The sequence below is a fragment of the Oncorhynchus gorbuscha genome, linkage group LG06, assembly GCF_021184085.1.
Source record: "Oncorhynchus gorbuscha isolate QuinsamMale2020 ecotype Even-year linkage group LG06, OgorEven_v1.0, whole genome shotgun sequence".
Lineage (NCBI taxonomy): Eukaryota > Metazoa > Chordata > Actinopteri > Salmoniformes > Salmonidae > Oncorhynchus > Oncorhynchus gorbuscha.
This window is the reverse complement of record NC_060178.1, coordinates 83,089,378-83,116,897: the sequence shown is the minus strand read 5'-3', so window position 1 is coordinate 83,116,897 and position 27,520 is coordinate 83,089,378. Positions and strand designations below refer to the sequence as shown.

The window sequence follows — 27,520 nt, the reverse complement described above, 5'->3', positions numbered from 1 at the left end:
ATATGATTTGGAATCGGAGCTTTCTGGGCGTTAGAGATCTCTAACCATATACATTAAAACCTAGCGCATAGTGATGCGTCGTTCGCGAACTAAAGTCTCTTTTTGAACAGATATTTTTGGTGAACATCGCGAACTGAATCACATCGGTGAAAGAGCCTTTCATTTGGCTCCCTGATTTGCATACTGCTGCTACCATAGCCGCGGGAAGTAGGGGTGCTGCAACACCCACTGATAAACAAAATATGAAACTAGGCCTTTAGTGCTCCTATATGAGGGAGAAAAATACTTTCCAGCACCCTCCACACCCCCTACTTCCCACGGCTATAGTAGTAGCAGTATGCACAAATAATTCTCTAAAGTGTGAATCCTCACTGCAGAAACAATAGTGGAGAATGTGTCAATCTGATCCATTGTGCAAAAAAAAAAATCTAATAACTTGGCCAGATAAACATTTATTTGAACTGGAATTTTACCATCTGATAATGGTAGCCTACCTTTTGGGCTTTACATTGGAGATTTGCCATTTTTTCATAGTTGTATATCGATTTTGAACAAAGAGCCGTTACGGGACAAATGAGCCGGTTTGTTAACATGAACAAAGCCAAATGAGCATTCTCACCCAAAAGACTCAGAATGCCCATCACTACTAACGCACATATATACTGGTTCACCTGACTTGATTTTGGAGGTATGGCAACGTGAGATTACCCTAACCCGTAACTAAACTCAACCATTTTACATTCAAACATCAAATGGAGATGTCCTAATGATCCTGGATAGCACGTACCAATTGGAAACACTAATACAAGCAGAGACAGAACATGAAGCGAGACATCCCACTTCCCCCCCCCCCCCCCCCCCCCCCCCCCCCCCGAGTTCATATTCAAGCAGGGCCGTCAAACTCATTCCACGGAGGGCCAAATATCTGCAGGTTTTTTGTTTTTCCTTTCAATTAAGACCTAGACAACCAGGTGAGGGGAGTTCCTTACTAATTAGAGACCTTAATTCATAAATCAATTACAGGGTCGGAGTGAAAACCCGCAGACACTCAGCCCTCCATGGAATGAAGTTTGACTGTATATCACGTGTCAATGTAAGTAGACCAGACCCAGCTGCTATTGCATTGGTGTCTATGGGAGAGCCACCCCTTAAACCCCTTAACTAGACTGGAACTGTGACCATTTCTTTCAATGGTAAACGGCATGATATCGTCTTTGAAATAAGTCATCAGAGAAAGTATTAAAGACCTCACTCCAATACAGAAGTATAAATTTGCATTTAATTTAATTGATGATGGATATAGACTGAGGCTAGATATATACAAATGTTCAACGTCCACACAAGTCAGATACATATTGAACACAGTATAAAATGTGGTGAACATGCAATGGCGAGTCAGGCCAGTATTTGGCATAAGTTTCTTCATGACCTTACAGGCACTTAACTAAAAAATAAATAAAAATATTGCCTGTATAGTATTCAGAAATGAAGACATAACAACATTGTTACGTGATTGTAGCACAGCCCATCTGAGCTTAAATATGTATCCTTATGCAAATGTAAAGTGGCACTTCTCTAAATATAGACAAAACCACAAAAAATGTAAGTACCCATTCAACCATCATCGAACAGGACATACAGATATACATGTAGGACCTAACCGTTGATCAAAATAATTTTATTTAAACAGCATTTTGTAGTGCCTCAATCCAATGACACTTGCAAAAGCATTTATTAATATACAGTATATTTGTATTTCGAAAAAAGAAAAGCACAAAATACAAGAAGTGAAAAAAAAGAGAAAAAAAAACTACAGGTTATACACTAAATAACTTAGGAGATAGAAATATTTTACATACTGTGAGCTCCAAAGGTATTGGGACAGTGACACACTGTTTTGGCTCTGAACTCCATCACTTTGGATCTGACATTATACAATGACTATGAGGTTAGTGTTTTAATATGAAGGTATTTTATCCATATCAGGTGAACCGTTTAGAGAGTACAGCACTTTTTGTACATGGTCCCATAAAATGGGGGGACAAAGTATTGGGCCAAATTCACTTATTTATTAAAAGTAGTCAAAAGTTTAGTATTTGGTCCAATATTCCTAGCACGCAATGATTACATGAAGCTTGTGACTCCAAAAACTTGCTGGATGCATTTGCTGTTTGTTTTGGTTGTGTTTCAGATTTTGTACCCAATAGAAATGAATGGTAAATCATGTATTGTGCCATTTTGGAGTCACTATTATTGTAAATAAGAATAGAATGTTTCTGAACACTACATGAATGTGGATACTACCATGTTTACAGATAGTCCTGAATTAATCGAAAAATTATGAATGAGAAAGTTAGATGCATAAATCATACCCCCAAGACATGCTAACCTCTTAGCATTTTTTTGTGGGGGGTAAGATGTGTCTAACTTTTTCATTCATCATTATTCACGATTCATTCAGGACTATCCGTAATCATGGTAGCATCCACATTAATGTAGAAGTGTTGAGAAATACTATGTTCTTATTTGCAATAAAAGTGACTCAAATGATACAATACATTATTTACCATTAATTTCTATTGGGCACAAAATAATCTGCTAAGAATAAGAAAATACTAAACTTGACTACTTTAATACACATAAGTATGTACAAAACGTGTTGTAATTTCTAAACAGTTCCCCTGCTATGGATGAAAATACCCTCAAATTAAAACTGACAGCCTGCACTAACCTCGCAGTCACTGTATCATTTAATTTCCAAAGTGCTGGAGCACAGAACCAAAACAACAACAAAAATGTCACTGTCCCAATACTTTTGAAGCTCACTGTATTTCAGTGAATTATGAATACGGCACCCTTTGAGCTCAAAGCATGCCTATTGTCTTACAGCTTGACCTTACAGCCAACGCTGAACACAACATTAACCCATCATATTCAATTTGACCTGCCTACATGCACTGGAACATCCTTTGAAATATCTAGTAGTGTATGATTGTACGTCATGTCCCCAGTGTTGAGCCTAACCAAGTGCATATTTTACAGGAAGGGTAGGTCAAACGTTTTTGCAATATAAAATAAATGGTAGCTCCCATTCCAGTGCTTTATATTGTGAGTCAAACAGATGAGTCCATACAGTAAGCTAACAAGAGTGCTTGCTGCAGCCAGCAGAGTAGACCCAGCCCATTCAGGTGTAGCAGCAAGAGACTGTAACCTTGCAGAAGGTAGTTCTATTAAATGGCTGTCTGGCGCTTTAATTTCACCTTGCATGTGTCGAGTTGCGCCACCTTGTTTGCTTTAAGCATAATCAGAAACATTCTCAGCATTATCTGTTTCCAGTGGTCTTCACATTTCGGGTTGCTCAGCAGTAACGGTCGGCCGTGGCTCAGGAGACTCATAGCGTTGGTGGAAGTTCCGTTTCCTTATTTTCTCAGGAGCTTTCCTCCACAGAACAATCTCCTGGTAATAGAGAGTCAACCAGAGTCAGATTGATCCTCTCAAGTTATTATAAAATGTTCATATTGAGAGAAGATGATTGCTTTCAATAATAATGGCCTAATTCAAACTACTGTAATAATTAACTGCTGTAATGTTTCTACCAGACACACTGAGTGTACAAAACATTAAGAACACCTGCTCTTTCCATGACGAACTGACCAGGTGAAAGCTATGATCCCTTATTGATGTCACTTGTTAAATCCACTTCAATCAGCCTAGATGAAGGGGAGGAGACAGGATTAAAAATCCTTCTTTAACCTAGAGACAATTGACAATTGGAGTCAACATGGGCTAGCATCCCTGTGGAATGCTTTTGACATCTTGTAGAATCCATGCCCTGACAAATTGAGGCTGCTCTAAGGGGAAAAGGGAGGTGTGCAACTCAATATTCGGAAGGTGTTCTTAATGTTTGGTACACTCCGTGTACGACAGACAGGTAGGTAAATGGAGGTTGGCTTTCAGGTTCTGTACCTGTTGTTTGAAGTATCTCCTGTCCTCCTCATCTACCAGCACCAGGTTGAGGAAGTACCGCACAGAGAACTTCTTGTTGACGTCCCTCATGGTGGCTGTGAGGTCGTAGCCAGCTAAAAACAGACGGATGGGAATAGACTCTCCTAAGAGGGAAAGAACAGACAGAGGATTTTGAAACAAGTTACATGGTAAATGGCAGAAGAGAGAGAGATTTCATTATGTCCTGAAAACATTATGCTGTTTTGGTGGGGTCAAATAACATAAAATAAAATAGATAAAATCGTAATATTGGGGCATTCACATCAACACCATATTGTGCCCACCTTTCACAGGGGCTCCGTCCATGATCTCATACTTGGCAACAGTCTCCGTCTCAGTAGTTGTGCTAGGACCTGGGAAAGGAATTTCACATGACTAAATACATCTACTTCACACTGTTCTTAAAACAAAAGCCAAGATTACAGGGACAGTTTTAGGTTCACAAAAATGAGAACTATGGAATTCAATCATTTAAAATAAAAAAGTATATATATATATAAAGAAAAAGCAACACCTTATGCCTTTTAAGTGAACTCTCTCCCCAAGTAAGCGTAATCTCACCTATTCCAGTCATCTCTTTCTTGATCAACTGAAGTTCCATGTGCTGGATTTTGATTCGCACAAGAAGGAAGTAGATTTTACCCACAATGACATCTTTCAAGTGGTATCTGAGAAGACAGATTAGGGTCAGGTTGAAATTAAGTTACATTTTTATAATTCTGAATATGATTAGAGATTTTGACACGCGAATGCGCTACTATGCTATGTTTTTTAAATGAATGAATGCATTAATGTCTCATCATGGTACACATCTTACTTGGACTTGTTGTATTCAAACTCTATATGTAGACAGTCTTCAATGCCAACTTCCATCTTGATGGAATTGTTCACATCAGGGTAAGTGGCCAGCTGATGGACAATGAGGTCATACTCTTTCACCAGATCAGACAGTCTCCTCACTATTGTCACTTTGAGGAAATATCTGTAGGAAATAACAATAGGAGTTATGGCTGGCTTACAATGCAAATTAACTTCAAATGACAGTGCATATATTCATAACAAGGTGGCTGTAGCAATGACAAGAAGCCATCTAATGCAGTTTCACTGATCATCTCAAGCTGTGTGAATAGAATGGTTGGTTTCAGGGACAATGCAGAGAATATCTGGGTATGTATGAGAGAATATTGTGAGCTAACCTCAGTCGGACGTTGGCTCCAACGTAAGACTCATATGGCTTCTCCACCTGCATGAACTCAAAGTCGTAGCTTCGATTCTGAGTCAACTCCCCTGGCAGGGCAAGCTCTTTTACCAGGTTCACAAATTCATGCGTGTTGCTTTTATCACTGAAAAGCTCTGAAAGACAGAGCACAAGTTTAAACACTTATGTTAGGTTCATCACACACAGGAACCTAATATTTCCAATAGGCAAATCTGTTGTATTGAGGGACACATTAATTTGAACAAATGTATAAATAAGGAAGTAGGCCTGAATCTAATAACCTAGATTGTCCTATATTCAGATTTAAACTTTTGTCCTATGATCAGACGTTCAGAGAAAATAGTGTGTTATTTGAAGGCTTCCCTTAAACTTCCTCAGTTGGTTTGACAACATTGAACCCTCAGTAATGGTCAAGGAGTCTTCACAGAAACACTTTGCCACCCGGCCAGGGTCTGTGGTGTGGAGTGTAGTCCATTGTAGTTTTCACATGACAAGCACATGGTTTGCTAAGCCGTTTAGCCTAAATGAGACTGACAGTGCACTTGGTTTGTGAACCAATAAACAACGCATGGCTGGTGTTTGAGGTGGTGCGCTGCTGCAAGGTTATAATATCAAAATATAAATCAACATAAACTCACCAATCTGCCCAACAAACTCAATTCGAATCCCTTGGTGTTCTAGTCTCTTGCCTGTCTGCCTCACATTGAGATTCACCTTAAAAGAAAACAAACAAGTTGTCGGGTATTGGCATAGGTGATGGGAAGTTTGGCTCTTTTTACTGTCTCTGATCTTTGACTCGGTCAGTCAAAAGAACAAATCTTTTGACACATTTATGTTCATTTGAGTCAGAGCATGCAGGACCCCACACCTGCTAACAATGAACTGAAAACAAGAAAGTCATGCTTCTACAAGCCTCTCCTTCACATGTTGCTCACCATAGGGGGTTTATTGGAGATATAATTTGTGAGTGAGGCTTGTAAAAGCGTGCTTTAAACAATGTATACGGAACAAAAATATAAAAACGCAACATTTAACGATTTTACTGATTTACAGTTCATAAAAGTAAATCAGTCAATTTAAATAAATGTATTAGGCCCTAATGATCTATGGATTTCACATGACTGGGCGGGAGCACAGCCATGGGTGGGCACAGGCCCACCAACTTGGGAGCCAGGCACAGCCAATCAGAATGACTTTAACCCACAAAAGGGCTTTATTACAGACAGAAATATTCCTCAGTTTCATCAGCTGTCTGGGTGGCTGGTCTCAGACGATCCCGCAGGTGATGAAGACAAATGCGGAGGTCCTAGGCTGGCGTGGTTACACGTGGTCTGCCGTTTTGAGGCCAATTGGCGATACTGTCAAATTCTCTAAAACGATGTTGGGAGGTGGCATATGGTAGAGAAATTAACAAATTCTCTTGCAACAGAGTGACCTTTTATTTTACCCAGCACAAGGTGCACATGTGTAATGATCATGCCGTTTAATCAGATTCTTGATATCACACCTGTCAGGTGGATGGATTATCTTGACAAAGGAGAAATGCTCACTAACAGGGATGTAAACAAATTTGTGCACATAATTTGAGAGAAATAAGCTTTTGTGCGTATGGAAAATCTCCAGGATTTTTATTTCAGCTCATGAAACATGGGACCAACACTTTACATGTTGGGTTTACATATTTATTCAGCATACATTTCTTGATTGCTAGGCACAGAAATAAGACTATTTCTTGACACATTTGAAACGAAGTCTAGTTGTGGCCGCAACCAGGCAAGATTGTGTACGACTCTTGGTGGAATGAATTGCTTGACTGCCGTGAGGGTGATAAGCACAATATCGTTTGCAAACTGCAGCCCCCAAAACGATTTGCTCTGGAGTTCATTGAGCAGAGGCTGTGAATGTTTTGGTTCTATAAAGCTGTATTCACCATAATATTCAAAAATCAATTCATTGAATTCATTCTTGCACCATGCAATGAATTATCAGTTCTAAACATGTAAAAGCATGGAAACTCAGCAAAAAAAGAAACGTCCCTTTTTCAGGACCCTGTCTTTCAAAGATAATTCCTAAAAATCCAAATAACTTCAGTTTCCCATGCTTGTTCAATGAACCATAAACAATTAATGAACATGCACATGTAGAACGGTCGTTAAGACACTAACAGCTTACAGACAGTAGGTAATTAAGTTATGTAGGTCACAGTTATGTTGGTCACAGTCATGAAAACTTAGGAGGCCTTTCTACTGACTCTGAAAAACACCAAAAGAAAGATGCCCAGGGTCTGCAAGGAGGCATGCTGCAAGGAGGCATGAGGACTGCAGATGTGGCCAGGGAAATAAATTGCAATGTGCGTACTGTGAGATGCCTAAGACAGCACTACAAGGAGACAGGACGGACAGCTGATTGTCCTCGCAGTGGCAGACCACAGGTAACAACACCTGCACAGGATCGGTACATCCAAACACAACACCTGCAGGACAGGTACAGGATGACAACAACAACATCCCGTTGTTCCAGAGTTACACCAGGAACGCAAAATCTCTCCATCAGTGCGCAGACTGTCCGCAAATAGGCTGACAGAGGCTGGACTGGGGGCTTGTAGGCCTGTTGTAAGGCAGGTCCTCACCAGACATCACCAGCAACAACGTCGCCTATGGGGCCAACCCCACCGTTGCTGGACCAGACAGGACTGGCAAAAAGTGCTCTTCACTGACGAGTCGCGGTTTTGTCTCACCAGAGATGATGGTTGGATTTGAGCTTATCATCGAAGGAATGAGCGTTACACCGAGGCCTGTACTCTGGGGCTTGATCGATTTGGAGGTGGAGGGTCCGTCGCGGTGTGTCACAGCATCATCGGACTGAGCTTGTCATTGCAGGCAACGTCAAAGCTGTGCGAAACAGGGAAAACATCCTCCTCCTTCATGTGGTACCTTTCCTGCAGGCTCTCCCTGACATGACCCTCTAGCATGATAATGCCACCAGCCATACTGCTCGTTCTGTGCGTGATTTCCTGCAAGACAGGAATGTCAGTGTTCTGCCATGGCCAACGAAGAGCCCGGATCTGAATCCCATTGAGCACGTCTGGGACCTGTTGGATCGGAGGGTGAGGGCTAGGGCCATTCCCACAGAAATGTCCGGGAACTTGCAGGTGCCTTTGTGGAAGAGTGGGGTAACATCTCAGAGCAAGAACTGTCAAATCTGGTGCAGTCCATGAGGAGGATATGCACTGCAGTACTTAATGCAGCTGGTGGCCACACCAGATACTGACTGTTACTTTTGATTTTGACCGCCACTTTGTTCAGGAACACATTATTAAATTTCTGTTAGTCACATGTCTGTGGAACTTGTTCAGTTTGTCTCAGTTGTTGAATCTTGTTATGTTCATACAAATATTTACACATGTTAAGTTTGCTGAAAATAATTGCAGTTGACAGTGAGAGGACGTTTTTATTGCTGAGTTTATCAATCCTGGTGTAGGACTCATTGTGGCCAGCAGATTAAACGAGTCACTCAGAAAAAAGCATCATGACTCAAGTCAGTAAAAAGAGTTGTTGAAAAATAAGGAATCATTCACGAACTGCACATCATGAATTGGCATAGCACACATTGACATAGGAAGCAGTCCGATGCACGGCATTGATCGCCATCATAATGTCATACCATGTGTATTTGTCACGGTTTCCATTAGCCGGTAATTGCCAGCTTTTGACAAAAAAATTTTTTTTTTGTTGCCGGCCAAATTAACCAGGAGAAAAAACTAAAAGGTAGGCAGACTATCAACGCGTCACCCACCACTTTAAAATGTGAGCTGGAGGCAGTATGCATTTTGAAAACATACTTAATTGTTTGAAACCTGAATGTTTAACTTCATATTATGAGGCATGTCTTACCTTGCTTGAAAATCTGACCATAGAAGGTGGAGGCATTTCTTTTTTAAAGGCTTCTTAGGTGCCGTGTGAGTTTCAAGATTGAAGAAGCATACAATTTATCCAACCATTTCTACAGATCTGCTTGTCAGTTGTGATTTTCAGATATGCATTTTCTTATAACAGTTTCATTTCAATATTAACATTTTTGTTTCTCAAAATCATTGTCACATGGTTAGTTAAATTGTAATTAAAATATGGGCCTCCAGAGTGGCACAGCGGTCTAAAGGCACCGCATTGCATTTACATTTACATTTAAGTCATTTAGCAGACGCTCTTATCCAGAGCGACTTACAAATTGGTGCATTCACCTTATGCAGTGCTAGAGGAGTCACTACAGACCCGGGTTCGATCCCGGGCTGTATCACAAACAGCTGTGATCGGGAGTCTCACAGGGCGGCGCACAATTGGCCACCCGTCATCCAGGTTAGGGGAGGGTTTGGCCGAGGGTGCTATACTTGGCTCATCACATTATAGCAACTCCTTGTTGCAGGCCGGGCGGCTGACCTCGGTCATCAGTTGAACGGTGTAGCTGGCTTCCGGGTTAAGCGGGTGGGTGTTAAGAAGCGTGGTTAGGCGGGTCATGTTTCGGAAGACGCATGACTCAACCTTCGCCTCTCGAGCCAGTTGGGGAGCTGCAGCAATGAGACACGATCGAAATTGGGAAGAAAAAAGGGGGTAAAATACAAAAGAAATAATGGAATATACCATTTAAAAGTCAACTACTGCGAGAGCACCAGCCTCTACCATATGGACACATTGATAGGCTACACTGTGATTACTTGCGGCTAAATAGCCTAAATGAGCCCATGGAACTCAGGGATGGCCAATTCAGCCGTGGGACTAAAACTGCCAATTAAGTAAAAATACAAAAAGACAACAAATAAAAACAGAAAATATACTGATAAATTCTGGTTCTTTCAATCACATTCATCTTTCTACTCAGCCGTTCTGCCTCCATCACTATCTGTTTTCACTTGAGCTGTCGCTAGTGAAGTGCAACGTATCAAATCAATGAACTGGGTCAGGTCCGAAGCGGTCTCTAGCAAACTTGCAACATTGTATCAACTAGCCTATTCTGGGCCCTCAGTTTCCTATGACAGTGAGCTCGGGGCAGCTTTTTTTTTTACACAAGGGAAAGGTATTTTATGATATTTCCACTGGATATATGGGATCATCAGGTGATGATATTTTGCCCTTTCACACCGAGGCTTGGTGATTGAGGGGGGGATGGCAGTGTGGTGCCAGGACAACAACCTCTCCCTCAATATGAGCAAGACAAAGGAGATGATCATGGACTACAGGAAAAGGCAGGACAAACAGGCCCCCATTAACATCAATGGGGCTGTAATGGTGCGGGTCGAGAGTTTCAAGTTCCTTGGTGTCCACATCACCAACAATCTATCAAACACAACAAGACAGTTAAGAGGGCACGACAAAACCTTTTCCCCCTCAGGAGACAGAAAAGATTTGGCATGGGTCCCCATATCCTCAAAAGGTTCTACGGCTACACCATCGAGAGCATCCTGACCGGTTGCATCACCGCCTGATATGGCAACGTAAGGAGGGGGGGTGGGCAAGCTTCCAGCCATCCAGGACCTATATAATAGGCGGTCAGAGGAAAGACCATAAAATTGTCAGAGACTCCAGTCACCCAAGTCATCGACTGTTCTCTCTGCTACCGCACAGCAAGTGATTTCTGAGTGCCAAGTCTAGGACCAAAAGGCTCCTTAACAGATTTAACCCCCAAGCCATAAGACTGCTGAACAATTAATCAAATGGCCACTGGACTATTACATTGACCCCCCCCTCCATTTGTTTTGTACACTGCTGCTACTTGCTGTTTATTATCTATGCATAGTCACTTCACCTCAACCTACATGTACAAATTACCTCTAACCTGTACCCCCGCACACTAACTCAGTACCGGTACCCCCTGTATATAGCCCTGTTATTGTTATGTTATTGTGTTACTTTTTATTATTCTTAACTTTATTTTATTTGGTAAATATTTTCTTAACTCTTCTTGAACTGCACTGTTGGTTAAGGGCTTGTAAGTAAGCATTTCACGGTAAGGTCTAGTAGACCTGTTGTATTCGGCGCATGTGACAAATAAAGTTTGATTTGATTGTTGGAAAGATCTTTCAAATAGCCAAATAGTTCCTCACAGTAGGCCTGTCATTCGCAATGGATGTAAAAAAAAAACAGACTTCATTGACTTACTGTGTGAGGTGAAGAAAAAAGTACTGAGAAGCTCAGCTTATTAGTGGTGGACGTGGTGACTAAGACAACCAGAAATCAAACATCCCAAAATCAGCACTACAAATTAAACTTTGTCACATGCGCAAAATACAACCTTACTTACAAGCCCTTAACCAACAGTGTAGTTCAAGAAGAGTTAAGAAAATATTTACCAAATAAACAAAAGTAAAAAATAAAGAGTATCAATAAAGTGACAATAACGGTACAGAGTCGATGTGCGGGACTACAGGTTTGTCGAAGTAATTTGTACATGTAGGTAGATGTGAAGTGACTATGCATAGATAAAGACAAGTCGCAGCAGTGTAAAAACAAAGGGTGGGGGGGTCAATATCAATAGTCCGGGTGGCCATTTGATTAACTGATTAGAAGTCTTATGGCTTTGGGGTAGAAGCTGTTAAGAAGCCTTTTTGTCCTAGACTTGGCACTCCGTTACCGCGCGGTAGAAGAAAGAGCAGTCTATGACTTGGGTGACTGGAGCCTTTGACAATTTATTGGGCTTTCCTCTGATGGTCTAGTATATAGGTCATGGATGGCAGGAAGCTTGGCTCCAGTGCCGTACACACTACCCTCTGTAGCGCCTTACGGTCAGATGCCGAGAAGTAGCCATACCAGGCGGAGATGCAACCGGTAAGGATGCTCTCGATGGTGCAGCTGTAGAACTTTGAGGATCTGAGGACCCATGCCAAATATTTTCAGTCTCCTGAGGGGGAAAGGTGTTGTCATGCCCTCTTCACGACTGTCTTGGTGGGGCGACAGTTTGCCTAGTGGTTAGAGCGTGAGACTAGTAACCGAAAGTCTGCAAGATCGAATCCCCGAGCTGACAAGGTAAAAATCTGTCGTTCTGCCCCTGAACAAGGCAGTTAACCCACCGTTCCTAGGCCATCATTGAAAATAAGAATTTGTTCTTAACCGACTTGCCTAGTTAAATAAAGGTAAAATAAAAGAAAATGGGTGTGTTTGGACCGTGATAGTTTGTTGGCGATACAGACATCAAGGAACTTTAAAATTCTCAACCCGCTCCAACCTCGTCGTTGTTAATGGGGGCCTATTCGGCCTGCCTTTTCCTGTAGTCCACAATAAGCTCCGTTGTCGTGCTCACATTGAGGGAGGTTGTTGTCCTCTCTATGTTGTATCATCAGCAAAATTAATGATGGTGTTGGAGTTGTTTGGCCACAAGGACGAGTACAGGAGGGGACTAAGCACGTACCCCTGACGGGCCCCAGTGTTGAGGATCAGCGTGTCAGACGTGTTGTTGCCTACCCTTACCACCTGGGGTGCGGCCCGTCAGGAAGTCCAGGATCCAATTGCAGAGGGAGGTGTTTAGTTCCAGGGTCTTTAGCTTAGTGATGAGATTTTTGGGCACTACGGTGTTGAATGCTGAGCTGTAGTCAATTAACAGCATTCTCACGTAGGCGTTCCTTTTGTCCAGGTGGAAAAGAGGAATGTGGCGTGAGATTGAGTCATCTGTGGATCGGTTGGGGCGGTAAGCGAATTGGAGTGGGTCTAGGGAAGTGGTTCCCAAACTTTTTATAGTCCCGTACCTCTTCAAACATTCAACCTAAAGCTGCGTATCCCCTCTACCACCAGGGTAAAGGCACTCTCAATTGTTGTTTTTTTTGCCATCAATGTAAGCCTGCCACACACACACACTATACGATAAGTTTATTAAGCAAAAGAATGAGTGAGAGTTTGTCACTTCCCATGAGCCAGGTTGTGACAAAGAGCTCTTACTGGACCAGGGCACAAATAATAATAATAATCAATAATTTTGACTTTTATTTTGCCATCTTACATATAAAACCTTATTTGTTCATCAAAAATGGTGAATAACTCAACACAGGTTAATGAGAAGGGTGTGCTTGAAAGGATGCACATAACTTTGCAATGTTGGATTGTATTGGAGAGAGTCTCAGTCTTAAAATCATTTTCCACACACAGTCTGTGCCTGTATTTAGTTTTAATGCTAGTGAGGGCCGAGAATCCACTCCCACACACTGCCGAATTTGCAGGTCTTCCTACTTACAAAGCATGTAGAGGTCAGTAATTTCTATCATAGGTACACTTCAACTGTGAGAGACGGAATCTAAAACAAAAATCCAGAAAATCACATTGTATGATTTTTAAAGTAATTAATTTGCATTTTATTGCATGACATAAATATTTGATACATCAGAAAAGCAGAACTTAATATTTGGTACAGAAACCTTTGTTTGCATTTACAGAGATCATACGTTTCCTCTAGTTCTTTACCAGGTTTGCACTCACTGCAGCAGGGATTTTGGCCCACTCCTCCATACAGACCTTCTCCATATCCTTCAGGTTTCAGGGCTGTCGCTGGGCAATAAGGACTTTGAGCTCCCTCCAAAGATTTTCTATTGGGTTCAGGTCTGGAGACTGGCTAGGACCTTTCAGATACTCCTTAGTTGCCCTGGCTGTGTGTTTTGGGTCGTTGTCATGCTGGAAGACCCAGCCACGACCAATCTTCAATGCTATTACTGAGGGAAGGAGGTTGTTGGCCAAGATCTCGCGATACATGGCCCCATCCATCCTCCCCTCAATACGGCGCAGTCGTCCTGTCCCCTTTGCAGAAAAGCATCCCCAAAGAATGATGTTTCCACCTCCATGCTTCACAGTTGGTATGGTGTTCTTGGGGTTGTACTCATATTTCTTCTTCCTCCAAACACGGCGAGTGGAGTTTAGACCAAAAAGCTCCATCTTTGTCTCATCAGACCACATGACCTTCTCCCAATCCTCCTCAAGATCATCAAGATAGTCATTGGCAAACTTCAGACGGGCCTGGACATGCGCTGGCTTGAGCAGGGGGACCTTGCGTGCACTGCAGGATTTTAATCCATGACGGCGTAGTGTGTTACTAACAGTTTTCTTTGAGACTGTGGTCCCAGCTCTCTTCAGGTTATTGACCAGGCCCTGCCCTGTAGTTCTAGGCTGATCCCTCACCTTCCTCATGATCACTGATGCCCCACGAGGTGAGATCTTGCATGGAGCCCCAGACCGAGGGTGATTGACCGTCATCTTGAACTTCCATATTCTAATAATTGCACCAACAGTTGTTGCCTTCTCACCAAGCTGCTTGCCTATTGTCCTGTAGCCCATCCCATCCTTGTGCAGATCTACAATTTTATCCCTGATGTCCTTACACACCTCTCTGGTCTTGGCCATTGTGGAGAGGTTGGAGTCTGTTTGATTGAGTGTGTGGACAGGTGTCTTTTATACAGGTAACGAGTTCAAACAGGTGCAGTTAATACAGGTAATGAGTGGAGAACAGGAGGGCTTCTTAAAGAAAAACTAACAGGTCTGTGAGAGACGGAATTCTTACTGGTTGGTAGGTGATCAAATACTTATGTCATGCAATAAAATGCAAATTAATTACTTATAAATCATACAATGTGATTTTCTGGATTTTTGTTTTAGATTCAGTCTCTCACAGTTGAAGTGTACCTATGATAGAAATTACTGACCTCTACATGCTTTGTAAGTAGGAAAACCTGCAAAATCGGCAGTGTATGAAATACTTGTTCTCCCCACTGCAGGTACGTAGTTGCAAAGGGCATCAGTGTCTTAACAGCGCGATTTGCCAAGACAGGATACTCTGAGCGCAGTCCAATCCAGAAATATGTCAGTGGCTTCTGATTCAATTTTCACAGAACCGCTTGCTGCAATTTCGATGAGGCTCTTTTGTTCAGATATCGGTAAGTGGACAGGAGGCAGGGCATGATAGGGATATCGAATCCAGTTGTTTGTGTCATCTGTTTCAGGAAAGCACTGAGTAATTGCACTCCCAACTCACTCAGGTGCTTCGCTATCACATTTGACATTGTCCCTAAGCATGAGTTCATTTGCACACAAAACAAATCATACAATATGGAAAGACCTGTGTGTTGTCCTTGTTAATGCAGACAGAGAGCTCCAACATCTTAAGTCATAGCCTCAATTTTGTCCCGCACATTGAATATAGTTGCGCAGAGTCCCTATAATCCTAGATTCAGATCATTCAGGTGAGAAATAAACCCAGAAAGGCCAGTCATGTGAGAAACTCGTCATCATGCAAGCGGTCAGACAAGTGAAAATAATGGTCAGTAAAGAAAACTTGAAGTTCGTCTCTCAATTTTAAAAAACGTGTCAATACTTTGCCCCTTGATAACCAGCGCACTTCTGTATGTTGTAAAGTGTTACATGGTCGCTGCCCATATCATTGCATAGTGCAGAAAATACATGAGAGTTCAAGGGCCTTGCTTTAACAAAGTTAAGCATTTTCACTGTGTCCAAAACGTCTTTGAAGATGTCAGGCATTCCTTTGGCAGCAAGAGCTTCTCGGTGGATGCTGCAGTGTACCCAAGTGGCGTAGGGAGCAACTGCTTGCACGCGCGTTACCCCTCCTTGTCATGGCTTTTGCGCCATCAGTACAAATATCAGTCTATTTGATGTCACAAAGCTGTCCAATATTTAAAAAATATCATCTCCTGTTGTCCTGGTTTCCAGTGGCTTGCAGAAGAGGAGGTCTTCCTTAATTGAACCCCCATAAACGTAATGGACATATACCAGGAGCTGGGCCATGCTCACCACGTCTGTTGACTCATCCAGCTGTAACATATAGAATTCACTGGCTTGTATGCGAAGCAGTAATTGTTTCAAAACATCTCCTGCCATGTCACAGATGCGTCGTGAAAGTGTTGTTTGATGTAGGCATTGTCTGTATAGTTTTTTGGGCCTTTTTCCCCAGCCATATCCGCAGCAGCAGGTAGAAGAATTAAGTCCTCCACAATAGTATGGGGCTTGCCTGTCTAAGCCACTCGGTAGCTCACCATATAAGACGCTTCCAGACCCTTCTTATTAATGGTATCTGTTTCTTTTATACATGTCTTACTACTCGGAAGTATTTTTCTTGCTCAAAAAACTTGTGAATAATTTTTTTAATTGTTTTGTTTCTAAATGTCCATGCAAGAGTGAAGATTTCAATGAGTTGTGAGATAGTACTTTTGCACATATAACACACTGTGGCTGAGGAAAGGCACTACTCCCAATATAAGTGAACCCCAAAACAATGTAGTTCTCATCATATTTGCACCTCTTCAATGGTCCAACGTCCCGGTCTGTTTTTCGGTGCTTTACCGGGTAAGGGGGCAGTAGCTCTTAGACTGCATCAGATTCACAACTGTCAGTGTCCATGCTAACTGGGCTAACAACAAATGTAGAATTACTCATGCTAGCATTGGATGTGCTCGTGGAAGCAGAACAACTTGTGTCGTCGATAGGTGCAGGTGTAGTACTGCTGGTAGTAGCAGTACTACCAGTAGAGCTGGTATGTGTGTCTATGGACACGGTCCTTACTTTTTTTAAACCATTTATACATTTTCGAGCAAACGGAATGAGAAGCAGCTACGTTTGGCTACATACGGACCATTAGTGGAATTCCCGGGATAGAGTAACGGTTAATGTGATTGGATGTTAATTATTTGACAAGATACCTGTATTTGCCATTGTGTTGTTACTTTGCTGAACACTAGATGGTTACATTTATTTTTGGCAGTGAAACGAGGCTACCCAGGCAAGAAAGAAATCTCACCAAAATGTATCGCCGTGTTGGAAAATATAAATGGACTGCTTGAAAACATGGAGAAAGAAAACTTATTTGGCGTACCCCCGACGGCATTGCGCGAATGTACCCCAGTTTGGGAATAGCTGGTCTAGGGTATCTGGGATGATGCTGTTGATGAGAGCCATGGCCAGCCTTTCAAAGCACTTCATGGCTACCGACGTGAGTAGATGCACTATTGTAAAGTGACTGTTCCACTGGATGTCATAAGGTGAATGCACCAATTTGTAAGTCGCTCTGGATAAGAGCGTCTGCTAAATGACTTAAATGTAATGTAAATCAGTGCTATGAGGCGGTAATCATTTAGGCATGTTACCTTCGCCTCCTTGGGCACAGGGACTATGGTGGTCTGCTTGAAACATGTAGGTATTACAGACTCAGGGAGAGGTTGAAAATGTCAGTGAAGACACTTGCCAGTTGGTCATGCTTTGAGTACACGTCCTGGTAATCCGTCTGGCCCCACAACTTTGTGAATGTTGACCTGTTTAAAAGGTCTTGCTCACATCGGCAACCGAGAGCGTGATCACAGTCATCCAGAACAGCTGGTGCTTTCATGCATGCTTCAGTGTTGCTTGACTTGAAGTGAGGCACTGGGCAGCTCGCGGCTGGGTTTCCCTTTGTAGTCCGTAACAATTTTCAAGCCCTGCCACATCCAACGAGCCTCAGAGCCAGTGTAGAAGGATTCAATCTTAGTCCTGTATTGACGCTTTGCCTATTTAATGGTTCGTCTGAGGGCATAGCGGGATTTATTATAAGCGTCCGGATTAGTGTTCTGCACCTTGAAAGCAGCATCTCTAGCCTTTAGCTCAATGCGCATGTTGCCTGTAATCAATACATAGCTTCTGGTTGGGATATGTGCGTACAGTCACTGTGGGGACGACGTCATCGATGCACTTACTGTTGAAGCCGATGAGGTGGTATTATACTCAATGCCATTGGATGAATCGTGGAACATATTCCAGTCTGTGCTACCAAAACAGTGCTGTAGTTTAGCATCGCATCATCTGACAAGCTTTTTCTTGTTTGCTTATGGCCTTATACAGCTTGTTGAGTGCAGTCAGTTCCAGCATCGGTTTTTGGTGGTGAATAGACGGCTACGAACTGGCGCCGGAGGGGATGGGATGGCTGCCGCTTTATGTGCTCCTAACCAACTTTGCTATTTTGTTAGTTTTTTCGTGTTGTAACTTTTCTTTTTGTACATAATGTTGCTGCTACCGTCTCTTATGACCGAAAGTAACTTCTGGATATCAGAACAGCAATTACTCACCTCGAACTGGACAAAGATTTTTTCTTTAAAGAATCCAACGCGAAGGCCCAAATCCCCGTCATTTGCGTTAAGAAAAGATGGAGAAAAAGGGGACGGAGGTCAGGCTGCCTTCTGAGAATTCGTAGGCGAATGAGTAAACATCCACTGCCATTCGTTCTATTGGCCAACATGCAATCATTGGAGAACAAAATGGATGACCTACGATCAAGATTATCCTACCAAAGGGACATTAAAAACTGTAATATCTTATGTTTCATCGAGTCGTGGCTGAACGACGACACGGTTAATATAGAGCCGGCGTTATTTTCCATGCATCGGACAGAGAAGCTACGTCTGGTAAGATTAGGGGTGTGTGTCTGTCAATAATAGCTGGTGCATGATGTCTAATATTAAAGAAGTCTTGGTATTTTATTTATTTTATTTTTTATTTTACCTTTACTTAACCTGGCAAGTCAGTTAAGAACAAATTCTTATTTTCAATGACGGCCTAGGAACAGTGGGTTAACTGCCTGTTCAGGGGCAGAACGACAGATTTGTACCTTGTCAGCTCAGGGGTTTGAACTTGCAATCTTCCGGTTACTAGTCCAACGCTCTAACCACTAGGCTACTCTGCTTACCTGAGGTAGAGTATCTTATGATAATCTGTTGACCACACTATCTACCAAGAGAGTTCTCATCCATATTATTCATAGCCGACTATATATTTCCTAGATTTCCGTATTTTGGCAATTGTTTGACAATGTCCTAACGGAAACCCTAATGTGTGTCTGTGTGCAATGCTCACCTTCCCAGAGACCGATTCTCCGTCATAAAATAAATAGTTCTTCTCCACTTTCCCATCCTCTGTCTTGAGTTCTGCTGTCTTCCTAGTCTCTGCATCATTGAGTAGGACATCAATTTCACACACAGGACCAAATAAACCACCCAGGAAACTCTGAAAACAGGAAGAATTTAAAATAAACTCAAAGGCAAATTCAATCAGAAATAACTCTCAATAATGGACTAAAGGAGCTTAACATTACTCCTTAGTCCAAGGGCGTTACATGTTCTACTTGAAGGTTGAATTGACTTTGGAAGCCAAAACAGCCAAATACTCCCAACTAAACGATTCTCAATTCTCAATTGATTCTCAATTGATTCTCAATTCTCAATTGATTCTCAATTCTCAATTGATTCTCAATTCTCAATTGATTCTCAATTCTCAATTGATTCTCAATTCTCAATTGATTCTCAATTCTCTAGAAATATAAATCCCTCTACTTTCATACTACATGAAAATAATTTCACAAATGCAAAATACACACTAACTGTACACTGTTTAAACCCGTTTTAACACCGTCCTGGTAGAGTCCTTGTGCAGGGGTACCGGTTAGTCAAGGTAATTGAGGTAATATTTACATGAAGGTAGGGGTAAAGTGGCTATACATAGATAATAAACAGCTTGACACCTAAAACCCTCAAACTTTAACAGATGCACAATTGAGAGCAACCTGTTTGACTGTATCACCACCTGGTTTGGCAACTGCAACACCCGCAACCGCAGGGCTCTCCAGTTGGTGGTGCGGTCTGCCAAACGCATCACCGGGGGCAAACTACCTGCCCTCCAGGACACCTACAGCACCCGATGTCACAGGAAAGCCAAAAAGACCATCAAGGACAACAACCACTCGAGCCACTGCCTGTTCACCCTGTTATCATGCAGAAGGCAAGTTCAGTACAGGTGCATCAAAACTGGGACCGAGAGACTGAAAAACAGCTTCCATCTCAAGGCCAAATAGCCATTACTAGAAAACTAGAAGCTGCTGCCCTATATACATAGACTTGCAATCACTTTAATAATGGAACACTAGTCACTGTAATAATGTTTACATATTTTGCATTACACATCTCATATGTACAGTTGAAGTCGGAAGTTTACATACACCTTGCCAAATACATTTAAACTCAGTTTTTCACAATTCCTGACATATAATCCTAGTACAAATTCCATATCTTAGGTCAGTTAGGATCACCACTTTATTTTAAGAATGTGAAATGTAAGAATAATAGTAGAGAGAATGATTTATTTCATCACATTTCCATGGTGGGTCAGAAGTTTACATACACTCAATTAGTATTTGGTAGCAATGCCTTTAAATTGTTTAACTTGGGTCAAACATTTTGGGTAGCCTTCCAAAAGCTTCCCACAATAAGTTGGATGAATTTAGGCCCATTCCGCCTGACAGAGCTGGTGTAACTGAGTCAGGTTTGTAGGGCTCCTTGCTCGCACATGCTTTTTCAGTTCCGCCCACAAATTTGCTATAGGATTGAGGTCAGGGCTTTGTGATGGCCACTCCAATACCTTGACTTTGTTGTCCTTAAGCCATTTTGCCACAACTTTGGAAGTATGCTTGGGGTCATTGTCCATTTGGAAAACCCATTTGCGACCAAGCTTTAACATCCTGACTGATGTGGATATTAAAGCAACATCTCAAGACATAATTTTCCCCCCCTCATGATGCCATCTATTTTGTGAAGTGCACCAGTCCCTCCTGCAGTAAAGCACCCCCACAACATGATGCTGCCACCCCTGTGCTTCACGGTTGGGATGGTGTTCTTCGGCTTGCAAGCCTCACCCTTTTTCCTCCAAACATAACGATGGTCATTATGGCTAAACAGTTCTATTTTTGTTTCATCAGACCAGAGGACATTTCTCCAAAAAGTATGATATTTGTCCCCATGTGCAGTTGCAAACGGTAATCTGGCTTCTTTTATGGCGGTTTTGGAGCAGTGGCTTCTTCCTTGCTGAGCGGCCTTTTAGGTTAATGTCGACATAGGACTCGTTTTACTGTGGAAAAATATACTTTTGTACTTGTTTCCGCCAGCATCTTCACAAAGTCCTTTGCTGTTGTTCTGGGATTGATTTGCACTTTTCGCACCAAAGTATGTTTATCTCTAGGAGACAGAACAAATCTCCTTTCTGAGCAGTATGACGGCTGTGTGGTCCCATGATTTTTATACTTGCATACTATTGTTTGTACAGATGAACGTGGTACCTTCAGGTGTTTGGAAATTGCTCCCAAGGATGAACCAGACTTGTGGAGGTCTACAAAAAAAATTCTGAGGTCTTGGCTTTTGATTTTCCGATGATGTCAAGCAAAGAGGCACTGAGTTTGAAGGTAGGCCTTGAAATACATTCACAGGTACACCTCCAATTGATTCAAATGATGTCAATTAGCCTATCAGAAGCTTCTAATGCCATGACATCATATTCTGGAATTTTCCAAGCTGGTTAGAAGCACAGTCAACTTAGTGTATGTAAACTTCTGACCCACTGGAATTGTGATACAGTGAATTATAACTTTAATAATCTGTCTGTAAACAATCGTTGGAAAAATGACTTGTGTCATGCACAAAGTAGATGTCGTAACCGACTTGCCAGAACTATAGTTTGTTAACAAGAAATTTGTGGAGTGGTTTAAAAATTAGTTTTAATAACTCCAACCTAAGTGTATGTAAACTTCCGACTTCAACTGTATATACTGTATTCTATTCTGCTGTATCTTAGTCTATGCCGCTCTGACATTTCTCATCCAAATATTTATATTAGAGGTTGACCGATTAATCGGAATGGCTAATTAATTAGGGCCGATTTCAAGTTTTCATAACAATCGGTAATTGTTATTTTTGGATGCCGACTTTGATATATATATATTTTTTACACCTTAATTTAACTTGGCAAGTCAGTTAAGAACACATTCTTATTTTCAATGACGGCCTAGGAACGGTGGGTTAACTGCCTTGTTCAGGGGCAGAACGACAGATTTTTACCTTGTCAGCTCAGGGATTCAATCTTGCAACCTTACGGTTAACTAGTCCAACGCTCTAACCATCTGCCTCACGAGGAGCCTGCCTGTTACACGAATGCAGTAAGAAGCCGAGGTAAGTTGCTAGCTAGCATTAAACTTATCTTATGAAAAACAATCAATCAATCATAATCCCTAGTTATAACTACACATGGTTGATGTTATTACTAGTTTATCTAGCATGTCCTGCGTTGCATATAATCGATGCGGTGCGAATTCGCGAAAAAGGACTGTCGTTGCTCCAACGTGTACCTAACCATAAACATCAATGCCTTTCTTAAAATCAATTCACAGAAGTATATATTTTTAAACCTGCATATTTAGCTAAAAGAAATCCAGGTTAGCAGGCATTATTAACCAGGTGAAATTGTGTCACTTCTCTTGCGTTCATTGCACGCAGGGTCAGGGTATATGCAAAAGTTTGGGCCGCTTGGCTCATTGCGAACTAATTTGCCAGAATTTTACGTAATTGTCACATAACATTGAAGGTTGTGCAATATAACAGCAATATTTAGACTTAGGGATGCCATCCGTTAGATAAAATACGGAACGGTTCCGTATTTCACTGAAATAATAAACGTTTTGTTTTCTTAATGATAGTGTCCGGATTCGACCATATTAAGGTTCGAAGGCTCGTATTTCTGTGTGTTATGTTATAATTAAGTCTATGATTTGATAGAGCAGTTTGACTGAGCGATGATAGGCACCAGCAGGTTCGTAAGCATTCATTCAAACAGCACTTTCATGCATTTTGCCAGCAGCTCTTCGCAATGCTTCAAGTGTAACCGATGTGAAATGGCTAGCTAGTTAGCGGGGTGAGCGCTAATAGCGTTTCAAACGTCACTCGCTCTGAGACTTAAAGTAGTTGTTCCCCTTGCTCTGCATGGGTAACGCTGCTTCGAGGGTGGCTGTTGTCGATGTGTTCCTGGTTTGAGCCCAGGTAGTGGCGAGGAGAGAGGTGGAAGCTATACTGTTACACTGGCAATACTAAAGTGCCTACAAGAACATCCAATAGTCAAAGGTATATGAAATACAAGTCGTAGAGAGAAATAGTCCTATAATACCTATAATAACTACAACCTAAAACGTCTTACCTGGGAATATTGAAGACTTATGTTAAAAGGAACCACCAGCTTTCATATGTTCTCATGTTCTGAGCAAGGAACTTAAACGTTAGCTTTCTTACATGGCACATATTGCACTTTTACTTTATTCTCCAACACTTTTTTGCATTATTTAAACCAAATTGAACATGTTTCATTATTTATTTGAGGCTAAATTGATTTTATTGATGTATTAACATTAAGTTAAAATAAGTGTTCATTCAGTATTGTTGTAATTATCATTATTACAAATAAATAAATAAAAATCATCCGATTTAATTGGTATCGGCTTTTTTTGGTGCTCCAATAATCGGTATCAGTGTTAAAATCATAATCGGTCGACCTCTAATTTATATATTCTTAATTCCATTCCTTACTTTAGATTAATGTAGTGTGTGTATTGAGAAACTGTTAGATATTACTGCACTGTTGGAGCTAAAAAAACACAAGCATTTCACTACATGTGCAATAACATCTTCTATACACGTGTATGTGACCAATCAAATTTGATTTGAGAGTAGCATCAGCTTATGTAAAGAGTGTGAAGGAATGTGAATATATACGTATGTGGCGTAAATATGCATGCATATGTGTGCGTTGGAGTGTCAGTGTAGCATGTGTGAGTGTGCGGTTAGAGTCCAGTGTGTACATTGAACCTGTGCAAGAGAGTCAGTGCAAAGAAAATAGGCCTGGGTAGCCATTTGATTTACTGGTCAGCAGTCTTATGGCTTGGGGGGGTAGAAGCTGTTAAGGAGCCTTTTTGGTCCCAGACTTGGTGCTCTGGTACCGCAAGATAAGGTCCTTATGCTTCCAAAACCATACCACAAGTGATGTGTTAACGTCTGTAATAGATCTGTCATTCGCATTGAAAGCAAGTTTAAGAAGCTGTATATCTGTTCTGTGTGTGCTATTTCTATGCTTCCCCGTCAAGTTTTGTTTTTGCGTATTTTACTTTCGGGTTTGTACACCAGCTTCAAACAGCTGAAAATACTATATTTTTGGATATGGAAAATATATTTCACAACGTTTTACAATGACTCTCTACACTATACTTGGCTTGTTTTGTCAAAAACTGAAATTAGACGAATTATTAGAATGTTTTTGCAACCAAGAAATGGCGGAGCTATTTTTAAAAATAGTTTCTGCAAGAACTACCCCAGTAGGTACCGTGTCAGATATATTTCCCATGGGGCTACGTTAAGTTATGGGACTTTGATTATTACTTAGCTAGCTAACAGATGGGTGTTTTGGCTAGTTAGCTAAATAACATAATGTCATGAAACATGCTACAGTGAAGATTAATTCCGTTAGAAGTGCCATGGGCTAAAGGCAAATCGCACGCTTGACAGCTAACGTTTAGCAGTCAACATTTCTCGTGACGTCCAGACAAGACGATGAGCCAGTAACTTGTTAACATTCGCCATCTAGCTAATGCTTTAGGTGTAACTAAATTTTCAGCTTTCGGGGATAATAGTCACAGTTGGAAACGAGATAACCGCCACGCTAGCTAATTGCCACGAATCAAAACTATCTACCAAGCTAGGAAGAACAGTGGGGTTCCAGCCAGGGCCTCCGACCTGTGCTGATAACGTTATACTAGGCTAGCTAGCCGTTAGCCAAGAAATAGAAGAAAAAATAACGAAAGGGCCAGAGGATGACAATACCTTGGCTTTAGTACATCTCTATTTATGTACAAGTTAAAGTTACGTGCTACTTCTTCTTTAATTTTGAACTCACCATTTCAGCTGTTTAAACAGTTGTAGACAGCTATCTAGCCTCCGTGTTGCTAATTCCTGTGACGATACAAACAAGAGGAGCAGTAATAGTGGCAACACAGAAATTTCAAAATAAAAGTCCCATGTCTAGTCATATCATTTTTTTTGCTCGGGACCAGGACAACAACCTCTCCCTCAATTTCAGTAAAAACAAAGCAGCTGATCGTGGACTACAGGAAACGGAGGGCCGAGCACGCCCCCATTCACATAGATGGGGATGTGGTGGAGCGGGTCAAGAGCTTCAAGTTCCTTGGTGTCCACAACACTAACGATCTATCATGGTCCAAACACACCAACACAGTCATGAAGAGGGCACAACAACACCTCTTCCCCCTCAGGAGGCTGAAAAGATTTAGCATGGGCCCTCAGGTCCTCAAAATGTTCTACAGCTGCAACATTGACAGCATCTTAAAACCTATTTTTTTTATCTGCTCCTTTTTTAAATGTTCACCTAAAATGACACACCCAAATCTAACTACCTGTAGCTCAGGCCCTGAATCAAGGATATGCATATTATTGGTACCATTTGAAAGGAAACACTTTGAAGTTTATGGAACTGTGAAAGGAATGTAGGAGAATATAACACAATAGATCTGGTAAAAGATAATACAAAGAAAAATAAGTAATCCTTCTCACCCCCCCTCCCCCCTTAAGATTTAGATGCAATATTGTAAAGTGACTGTTCCACTGGATGTCATAAGGTGAATGCACCAATTTGTAAGTCGCTCTGGATAAGAGCGTCTGCTAAATGACTTAAATGTAAATGTAAATGTGAAAAAAACAAGTGTTCTTTTGTATTTTTTTTGTACCATCTTTGTAATGCAAGAGAAAGGCAAAAATGTATTATGTCCACTAGATGGCAGCAGTGTATGTGCTAAGTTTTAGACTGATCCAATGAATCATTGAATTTCTGTTCAAAATTTTGTATCAAGGCTGCCCAAATGTGCCTAAATGATCTATTAATAACATTATGTTCAAAATTGTGCACTCTCCTCAAACAATAGAATGCTATTATTTCACTGTAATAGCTAATGTAAATTGGACAGTGCAGATTGATGAACAAGAATGTAAGCTTTCTGACAATATCAGATATGTCTATGTCCTGGGAAATTGTATTTTTACTCACAAACTCATGCTAATTGCCTACGTTAGCTCAACCATCCCGTAGAAGGGACACCAATCCCTAAGAAGTTTTTAACTGGCTTTATCACAGTATGGTAACTGCTTGGCATCCGACCGTAAGACGCTACAGATGGTGGTACGTATGGCCCAGTACATCACTGGGGCTGAGCTCTCTGCCATCCAGGACCTCTATAACAGGCTGTGTCAGAGGAAGGTCCTAAAAATTGTCAAAGACTCCAGCCACCCAAGTCATAGACTGTTCTCTCTGCTACCACACGGTAAGCGGTACTGGAACACACATCTGGGTCCAAAAGGCTCCCAAACAGCTTCTACCCCCAAGCCATAAGACTGCCGAACAGTTAATCAAATGGCTACCCTGACTATTTGCATTGACTCCTTTTAATTTGTACTGACTATCATGCACTGGCTTTATGAACACTCACTGGACTCCACCCACACATTCACAGATACTACACTAACACACACACAATGCACACACACATACTTTCACACTCTTTCATACGCTGCTGCTACTCTGTTTGTTATCTATCCTGATTGCACATTGAGAATGAGATCTCTTTTCGAAGTGTCACCAGAGTATGAAAATAATGTTAACAATGCAGCTTGCATAGGCTAAAAATCACTTTCACCTGGAAAGGAGCATTCAAGAACATTAATATATGTAAATTAACACGCACTGTCTGCAGATGACAATACATTTCTGAAGGTTTTGGCAATATCTCTATTGTTTACAGTAACTTTCTTTAGAAGAGGTTTAGATGATCCCTATTCATATCACTTGACTGATACATATAGCACTGTGTGACCATCCAGCGTTACTCAGTAAACTTTTATTTTAACAGAGAAATGTGCACTGTAAATCCTCTTGTTGCAAACATCACACTTTAAAATCCATGAGCTATCATGTGACCTAAAGTCAGATAGGTGGAGTGGGCTTGCACCTTTAAATGCACAATCCTTAATTCCTTATTCAGCCTGGAGAAATGTAACCACTCTCAAATTCAAAGATGGATCTATGAATGCAAAGACTGACAGTCTGTGAGATCAAAATGATAGTTTGACATATAGCTTTAAGCTAAAGATACGAAAACACTAGTGAGACCTGAGCACTACTATGTGTGTACTCAAAATAACAATACAGTCTAGTGTTTTAATCCTGCATTCTCATCTGGAAAGTTTTGCTAAAGAGAGGCAAGTGCGTTTGACGCTTACTAACTCAAGACAGGCTAATATATTTTGTAATAGGAGGTTTTCTAAGTCATGAGAAACTACAGACGAAGCTCAGGGAAATATTTAACACAAGGGTGTGATAACAGACTATGGGCAGTTCAGGAAATGACACAGTGTGGTGGAAGTGT

At 41.4% G+C, this 27,520-nt stretch overlaps 1 protein-coding gene across 1 annotated transcript; it reads right to left on the bottom strand.

Annotated features, from left to right (window-relative positions):
- Window positions 1-1,257: 1,257 nt before the first annotated feature.
- On the bottom strand, window positions 1,258-25,129 carry vps26a (VPS26, retromer complex component A). The gene is made up of 9 exons (XM_046354287.1): window positions 24,982-25,129; window positions 19,081-19,230; window positions 5,863-5,938; window positions 5,202-5,358; window positions 4,823-4,987; window positions 4,567-4,673; window positions 4,290-4,358; window positions 3,967-4,109; window positions 1,258-3,456 (listed from the first exon to the last, which is right to left on the bottom strand). Exons 1-9 carry the CDS (start codon window positions 24,982-24,984, stop codon window positions 3,343-3,345), a joined length of 984 nt encoding a protein of 327 aa, XP_046210243.1. The 5' UTR covers window positions 24,985-25,129; the 3' UTR covers window positions 1,258-3,342.
- Between the last annotated feature and the right edge of the window lie 2,391 nt (window positions 25,130-27,520).

Bases quoted from the DNA above. Each gene is read 5' to 3' on its own strand.
- vps26a (XM_046354287.1), bottom strand. The intron at 5,939-19,080 runs GTGAGCATTGCA...TTTTCTTTTAAG, and splicing joins GAGAATCGGTCTCTGGGAAG to GTGAATCTCAATGTGAGGCA. The intron at 4,110-4,289 runs GTGGGCACAATA...TTTCCCTCTTAG, and splicing joins GGACGGAGCCCCTGTGAAAG to GAGAGTCTATTCCCATCCGT.